At 42.9% G+C, this 8,648-nt stretch overlaps 1 protein-coding gene across 1 annotated transcript in view; it reads right to left on the bottom strand.

Moving 5' to 3' along the window:
• Positions 1 to 4,873: 4,873 nt before the first annotated feature.
• The window catches only part of SPTLC1 (serine palmitoyltransferase long chain base subunit 1), a 54,438-nt gene continuing 50,663 nt past the window's right edge, over positions 4,874 to 8,648 (bottom strand). Inside the window, exons 14-15 of the mRNA XM_068551929.1 lie at positions 7,906 to 7,979; positions 4,874 to 6,268 (exon numbers count right to left, since the gene is read on the bottom strand). Coding sequence (XP_068408030.1) covers positions 6,175 to 6,268; positions 7,906 to 7,979 — 168 coding nt within the window. The 3' untranslated portion in view covers positions 4,874 to 6,174. The remainder of the gene's footprint in view (positions 6,269 to 7,905; positions 7,980 to 8,648) is intronic.

The raw sequence follows: 8,648 nt of genomic DNA, 5'->3' as shown, positions 1-8,648 counted from the left end.
AGGATGGCCTTTTTATAATTGTGGAGTGGGGACACTTTTTTAGCAAGGCAAAATTTCCAGGCCATAATGGAAGAGACTGGCGGACTTGATAGCATAAAAATTTGAAATAGTTGTGGAGAGAAAGATAACAAAGTCAAGAAAAGAAATTAAAAAAAACTTGTCATATAGATACCTGATAAAACTATTTGTTGGTACCTATCCAAAGAAAGACTTTGCAAACTCTTGGACTCAAGATTTCACTTCTAAAATCCACATCGTAGAAATTCCCACATAGGCACATGTAGTTACATGTTCCAGGATGTTCATTTCAGCATTGTTTGTCGCAGGAAAAAAATAAGAAACTTAAATGTCTACGAAAAGAAAATTAGTCAAATAAATTGTAACCCATCCAAACTACAGAATACTCTTCATAAAGTAAAAGGAATGAAGGCCTGGTATAGAAAAATTCCTAGGTTAAGTCAGAACAAGGAACAAGAACAAGGCTGTTGTTCTGCATTTTAAAAAATCTATTTGAATATAGGTATATATGTAAATAGAAACCGGTCCTGGAGGATCTCCAATGAACTGTGAATAAGAGTTACCCCTGGGAAGGGGAGTGGAATGGGTGGAAATAGGATTTTCAAGTTTTATTCTTCATGCCTCCTTATTGTTCGGATGTTTAATTTGAACATGTAATCACTGTGTAATTTTAAAAATGTAAACAACGAGGAAGCAAGGCTCCTCATCCCCAGGGACGAAGAATAAGGACTTTGCACATCCATGTAAGCTGGGGAGTCAGACGAGCCAGGAGGCCACCCAGCCACTAAGGGACAGAAAACAGATGTGGAGGAACCGTGGGCCACGTGCACTCACCAATCCCCTGGTGCTCAGCTCCAAGCAGAGACTGTGGGTCGATTGCACAGGGCAAATGAGGGTTTTCTCTTCACTTGAACAAAAGAAATCAAGAATGTGGAAGAGGCAGATGTGACAGCCATAAAATGATGTATCACCCACAGATCTGAAGCCGTGGAAATGGCAACTCAGCCCTGTTCTAACTCAACTCAGCTCAGCAGCAGCAGCGTTAGGATGGGCAGATAGAGAGACATCTCTGCTATCCCGGTAGGGGACTCAGGCCTGCCTGCATGGAGGCAGCCTGTTGGGAGGCCTGGCCTCCAGACCTCTACTAGTTCTGAGCTTGTGAGCTGAGAAAGGGCTAAGCTGCAAATACAAGTCTTTCTTACCTGCAAGGAGCTGGGAAACCCGACAACACACCACACTTTAACTGCCTCTTTCACTTTCACTGGCATCAGAGCCTAAACACGCTGGGAATTTGAACAGAGGTCTCTCTCTTCAGCTCCAGCCCCCAGGGTGGGTGGGACACTCCGTTTCTCAGCTATCAGCCCCCGTGTGGGAGATGGAGGGGTGGCCTTGGAATTAACTGCCAGGAGATCTGGATTGTCAACAGAACATGCAGGAAGCTGGTTCTAAGCCGTGCATGTGAATTAAGGGGACAAATACTCCTTCAGTCTTCAGTATTTGGGGCGGCTTCCGTAAAGCAGTTGCAGGAAAAATCACGGACCTGGATGCCATGTTAAGTCCTAAGCCCTCCTGGAGTGATTTCCTACTGGATCATGTAAGAGGTAAGAGATCAGCACTCCTGTATCGAGTTCTTTTTGCCAATTTGTCTCATTCACGTTATTATCATTAATAATAATAATAACACATATTTTGTACTTACTACACGTCAGGTGCAATTTAAAGTATTTGCATGTATCGTCTCACCTAATTCTCACAACGGCTCTGTGGGCTGGGGCACGATTACTCTCATTTCACAGATGGAGAAACTGAGGCACAGTCAGTTTAAGCCACTCTCCAGGTTCACACGGATGGCAGGTGGTGATGCTGGTTCTCCTCTAGATGACCTGGCTCCAGGGCTTCCTCTGCACTGTGCATGGAACCCTCGGCAGCCTCCTCAGATGTCACGGGGTCTGTGGACTAAATGAGGGTGAGAGGACAAAGGGTCCCATGGTGACGAGCAGCATGGAGGGTGCCTCCAAGGAAGTTCTTGGAAGCCATTAAGCAGGGGAGGGATGGCGTGGGGCTCAGGGGACAGTCACTCTGAGGATAAGCACCAACAATCGGGGGAATGGAACCCAAGATTTGAAGTTTTCTGGCTTGTGCATTGTCATCAAAATAGGACATTGGTTGGTGTGAGGCCGAACAAAGGGGCCTCCACATCCCCTGCGGGAAAGGTGTGTATGGGTAGTTCTTTCTCAGTGACAGAGGTCTGTCTGGAGACAAGGAGAATTTTCCAGCTTGGCCCGGGAAACACTAAGACAGCAGGAGGATTTGAGATAATTCAAATATAGTCCTTCAGCCCAACTCTCTACTTCACAGAAAGAACTTGTTTAGTGAGGAGTAGGGTCTTGTCCAAGGACTCATGGCTATTGAATAATGAGCTACGACCAGACCCTGTTCTGTTTTCGAATTTGCCTTGGGCTGCCTCCTGTTCTGTTCTGGCATACTGTCCTCTGTGCTGACGCCTGCCACCCCCTCCACATCATAGACTTCCAAATGTTCATCATGGACAACACAGATAAGAAAGTGTTTGCTGTAATGACCGGAAGAAAGTCAGTTCATTAGTAGTTATGTTCATTATCAGAGATTCGTACTTGATTCAACGGTTTCTAGTATATTCAGAGAGTTGTGCACTCATCACCACAATCCGGTTTTAGAACACCTCCTGGAAAGGTCCCCGGTGCTGACAGTCTTCATCAGTCAACCTCATTCTCACCCCCAGCCGCAGGCAACCACTAACTTATCTTCTTTTTAGATTGGCTTTCTCTGGACATTGGATATACATGGAATCACATAATTTCGTGGTTGTTTTCATCTGGTTTCTTCACTTACCAAAATGTGTTTTTTTTTTTTGAGATTTATTTATCCATTTCTTTTTATTGCTGAATTGTATTCCATTGTATGAATATACCACTTTTTGTTTACTCATTCATCAGTTGGCAGACATTTGACTATCATGAATAATCCTGCTATGAATAGGGCTTCCCTGGTTGCACAGTGGTTAAGAATCTGCCTGCCAATGCAGGGGACACGGGTTCAAGCCCTGGTCGGGGAAGATCCCACATGCCGTGGAGCAACAAAGACCATGCGCCACAACTGCTGAACCTGTGCTCTAGAGCCCGCGAGCCACAACGACTGAGCCCACGTGTTACAACTACTGAAGCCCGTGCGCCTAGAGCCCATGCTCCACAAGAGAAGCCACTGCAATGAGAAGCCTGTGCACTGCAACGAAGAGTAGCCTCCGCTCGCCGCAACTGGAGAAAGCCCGCACGCAGCAACAAAGACCCAATGCAGCCAAAAATAAATAAATAAAATAAATTTAAAAAAAAAATCCTGCTACGAATACTTGTGTACAATTTTTTGCACAAACCTATGTTTTTATTTCTCTCGGAAGTGGATTTGCTGGCCCACATGACAAATTTGTATTAACTTAAGAAACTGCCAAACTTTTCCAAAGTAGTTGTACCATTTTACCTTTCCACCAACAATGTAGTTTCCAATTTTTTCCATATCTTGCCAATATTTGGTGTTATCTTTTTGATTATAGTCATTCTAGTGAGTGTGTAATAGCATCTCTTTGTAGTTTTAATTTGCCTTTCTCTGATGACTAATGAGGTCGAATACGTTTTCATGAGTTTAGATACTTGAATGTCTCTCTTGATGCAATGTCAAGTCTTTCACCATTTTAAAATTATGCTTTTGGATTTCTTATTTTGGGGTTGTGTTCTTTATACTTATGGATACACATCTTTTATTATATATGATTGGCAAATATTTTCTCACAGTCTGTGACTTGTCTTCATTTCTTTCAAGCTGTCTTTTGAAGAACAAATTAAACAATGAGTTAATGAAGCTTAATTTACCAATTTTTCCTTTTATGGCTTACGCTTTTGGTATTGTTATCTATGTTTGCCTAACCAAAGAATTAAAATATCTCCTCCTGTGCTTTCTCTTAGAAGTTTTGTAGTTTTAAGCTTTATATTTAGGCCTGTGGTCCACGTGTCCTAACCTGACTCAAAGCCCCACTCTTCCTGAGCTAGAGCCTCCTGTGGACAACAGAAAGGGAGCCATTGTGGGTGGCTTCTTTCTCCCCTGGGGGCAACTGTTGAGTGGAAACCAGCTCAAAAGGTTTCCATGCTGCTCACCCAGCCACTGCCTTTCTAAACAGAGGTCCGTTGATAGAGCACTTCAGAACCCTCTCTCTCTCACTGTTTCTAAAACAGCAATTTGTAACCTGCTTGAGGTTTGAGATGACTGTTGTTTCTCAACATTTTGCTTGCTTCATACAAATTTACTGCTTCCAGTAGATGTTTTCTGTGGTGTATATTACCAGATTGTGGTCACTCTACAGCTTTAATATAAAGACTCTATTTTTGGTTCGTGTTGATGTGTTTCAAGGATTGAAGTTAAATAATGTGTGAGCATTAAATAATGTTAATAAAGTTAAATAATGTCCACCATCTTTTCCAGGAACGTCCAATCATTTTTTAAACGTAGCAATAAACAACTAGATTATTGCAATTTTGACTTATAGAGTATTATAAAAGTAGCTGAAAAGTTACAATCCTAATCTGTTTATAAAGATAATAGGTCTGGTATTTTTGTAGTCATAAGTGGCCAAGGGTTAAATCAGTAGGAACCAAGGAAATTTCAGATACTGTACACTGAAGAAAGGCACTAAGAAATTAAATTAATATTTTCCAAAAACCCCCAAGACACAAACACACACACACACACACAGAATACTACCCTAGGTCTGCAGAATTTAAAATCAAGAGACTCTTCTGTTGAATAGATTACATATGCAAAAGACTGATTATCAGGAATGTAGGTTTATTTCATTAAAGAACAAAACAAAACAGATTCATCCCCCAAAGAGTACTGTATCCTTTAAAGCAGCAGCAATCACAAGGCACATATGTACAAAATACCTCAAGCAAAGTAGAAACTAAACATTAAAAAAATATGTTATTTAAAAAGATGTTGAAGACCATTTGTTAATATGAACATTATATTATAAAATGGCATTTTTAATATAATTTTATTCCTTTCCCTTTAATAAGAGATGGAGTAATAGTGTAATATTTATGTACTACCTTGTGGCACATATCACAAACATTTATACCACCCAACTTGGTTTTGCTAAAGAAAAAACAGATAGCTAAAGCACAGCTTAAAAATTTTAATTTTAGCGCTTCCACATCTTTTTTAGATATTTGGAATTCATAAGCTGAAAAGAAATAAAGGTCTCATTTTCTTTAGCTTAGAGAAAAAGCTTGTAGTTATACGTCCCTATACAAAAAAAGAATACATTCTAGATATTCTAAACTATCAAGGACATGATTTCTGTTTTGGGATCCTCACAATAATCCTCTTCTGAAACGATCAGAAGTCAACACATAACGAGTGTAAAGAGGTCAATTATACTAAAATAAAACAGTATTTGATTTAAATTATCGCTCCCTTCGGAAGTACAGTGACTATTCTCTGGTCAGGGATGCGAAGATTCACTGTTAGAAATGGTGCAATATCAGTATTTAGCGTACATAAAACTTCCAGGATTCAAATATATTATAATGAAAAATTTATAATAATCACACATAAAGTATTCCTTTATATAGTAGCCAATATATACATTGAGCTCCACATGACGAAGACTGAAAAAGGTGTGTTTGGATTAGATCTTCAATACATTTTGTATCATATATGCTGAAGTGCCTCTAAGCTTTAATGCTGCAGACAATTTTCTATGAGATATTAAGGAGTGCTCACAATCTTTATCATTAGAAGGGAAAGAAGATACACTGAAGCTCCATTTTTAAACAATGACAACAAAAAAAAGAATATAAAATACTAGTCTTAATAAAACGTTTAAGTAGCACAATTTAAATTTCAGTTATATGCTGTCATTAGTTTTTCTCTTAAGAAAATCAGTTCTTGGGCTTTTGGATTTGTTTTCTTTCAAGTACCCAGCATCCTTCTCGTGGTCATACACTGAGTCGATACCCACACCATCTAGTGACGCCCCGCCTGGTACCCGCAGGCCCCCTGTGGCTCACTGTGCAGTGACTCAGGCCTGTCTGCGTGTTGCGTGGTGAGAGGCCACCAGGCCCCAGACTAAAGCAGCACGGTCTGGGCCACCTTGCTGATCGTGGTCGCAGCTTTCTCCAGTTCCTCTTCTGTTTGTTCCACTGTGACCACAACCCTAATGCTGAGAAATAATAAGGGACACAAAAGATAGTCAAATGAGAGTCTACACCAAGGGTCAGCCTGCCACCTGTTTTCGTGAATGAAGCTCTTCTACTGGAACATGGCCTACTGTCCCTAGCCACTTTCTCACTGCCCCGGCAGGGCTGCGTAGTTGCGGCAGGGACCTGTGTCCTGCAAGCTGAAAGCGTTTTACTACCTGCTATTGACAGGAGTTTGCCGTTCCCTGCCTGCACTAGTAGCGATCTAGTCCAGGTAACCTTGCAGTAGGGCTCTGCCCAGGCCGGCAGGGAACTCTGTCCTTTAAATCTACCACTGCAAGCAGTATCAGGCCCAAAGCAGGAAGTCAACGTTTCCCACATTAATGAGCGTGTGGTTGTTCACAAGTGTAATTCAGTAAGTCATACAGAAGTCCTACAATACTTTGATGTGGGGCAGAAATTTTCAAGTTTTCAGGAAACTGAAGACAAGAAATATCAGCCTGACAGGGCACTTCTACCCGGGTCCCTCTCACTCCCCTCTGCAAACATCTGCATCAGCCACTGGACACATACATACTGAGTTGGGCTGGGCCCAGAGTCCTGAGGGCACGAGAGTGGCCCCCGTCCTCATGAAACACAGGATCACAACTTTGGATGGTGTAATTGGAACGGAGAGAGCAGGATCTTTAGGGTGCTTTCGAGCTGCTGCCAGAACAGCCTTCCAGAACCCAGCCCAGGGCTCCACGCCTGCACAGCGCTGACTCTGAGTGCTCTCGTGGGTCTCTCCCAGACTCCTCCAGGCTCCCTCTCCATGGTGCCTCTCAATCAAACCCGTGCTCTGGGCTCCCCAGATGCACCTGTAGGTCTCCACACCACTGCAGACCCTGCTGGAAGGCCCGATGCCCACCCCAGCTTGTTTGATACGCTTGATTCTGCAGGCTCGGCTTAAGCGTCTCCTGCTCTAGGAAGCCTCAGTCCCTCCCAGGCCAGAACTAACCATGCCCTCCTCCTCTGTGACCTCCCTGACCTGTTTCATGACCCTGAAACCCTCAAGCTCTGGGTGTCTACCTTCTTGGACTACACTGTTTAAGTGCTTAGGGGACAGAATCAGGTGTTGAATGAACGCCAATTTTAAATCATGAGTCGAGGTGCCTTCCCACTGAGGGCCGCTTGAACCTTTGTAGAGGTTTTTCCCACTGTCACTTTGCTTTTCCTTGGGTGTTTAATACGTGTTTGTCAGATGAAGTAACACACAGCACTTGGGCCAGAGGTGGGATGAGCAGCACCCCCCAGACTGTGCCACCCCCCCACCCGCCCCCCCACCCCCGTAAGGACTATCCTGGTGGTGGAAACAGCTGGCCCAGCACATGCTACCGCAGCACAGTGGCAGGTCGTTGCCAATGCGAACCTGGGCTGTCCCAGTTCATTCTTGGGATCGCAGATGTTTCATTAAGTTAATTACAGAGTCCTGAGGGGATTTTCAATTAATACGGGAAAATATCTAGTTTAAGAACAGAAACAGGTGACGTTCTATCTTTTAACTATACACATTCTTCCTTATCCTGTGACAGTCTTTCAAAAAATTTCAAAACATAATACATTTCATACAAAGTTTAAAGTAGAAAACAATGACTCAGGTCATAATTTTAAGTATACCAACCTCGGAGGAGGGAGATACTTCTCTTCTTTCTCCAGGTAGCGCGCCAGAGTTAACGCGATGCCTCTGTCCATGCACTGTATGAGGAAAAGGAATACATTTGCAGCCTGGACTGCAGACACTGGTCATTAAAACAGGAAGGTGCACTGAAATGCTCCTCTCAAGAGTAGTTTTAATTCACCTTTCCAACTATAACTGCTAGAAGACAAAACAAAACACCACAGAATCATCTTATCATCTTGAGAGCACTGCTCTACAGAACTTCCTGCAATGATGGAGGTGTCCGTCCTGTGCTGTCCACGACGGCAGCCAGGGGCCCACGTGGCTCTCGGGCACTTGGAGATATGGCTAGTGCAACTGTAACACTGAACTTTGAATCTGACTTAATTTAAACAGCCATAGGGAACTAGTGGTTACCACTTTAGGCAAAGCAGAGTTAGGACAAGGGGAAACAGGACCAACAAAGCCCCGGAGGCTAACCAAGAGCTGGACTTAATAACGCCAGCAGAATCATTTCAGAGAGGAATTGCTCACACGTCAAATATCAACAACACCTCTGATTCCCATGTGCTACACTTGGACACAGTGCTACCAAGCACAGAAGAGTTTGGTGTCACATTCTGCACAGCTTTCCAATACATCAGCTACCTGCCAACATTTTTTTAAAAATTAAATAATCACTATCAAAATAAAGCATAAAGTCAGACGAGGGTAATGGTTTATAAGGGTTTCTTCCTTGGGGTGAT

The sequence above is a fragment of the Eschrichtius robustus genome, chromosome 10 (genome assembly GCF_028021215.1).
Source record: "Eschrichtius robustus isolate mEscRob2 chromosome 10, mEscRob2.pri, whole genome shotgun sequence".
NCBI lineage: Eukaryota > Metazoa > Chordata > Mammalia > Artiodactyla > Eschrichtiidae > Eschrichtius > Eschrichtius robustus.
Note: the sequence above shows the minus strand (reverse complement) of the source record. Positions and strands in the feature narration are given on the sequence as shown.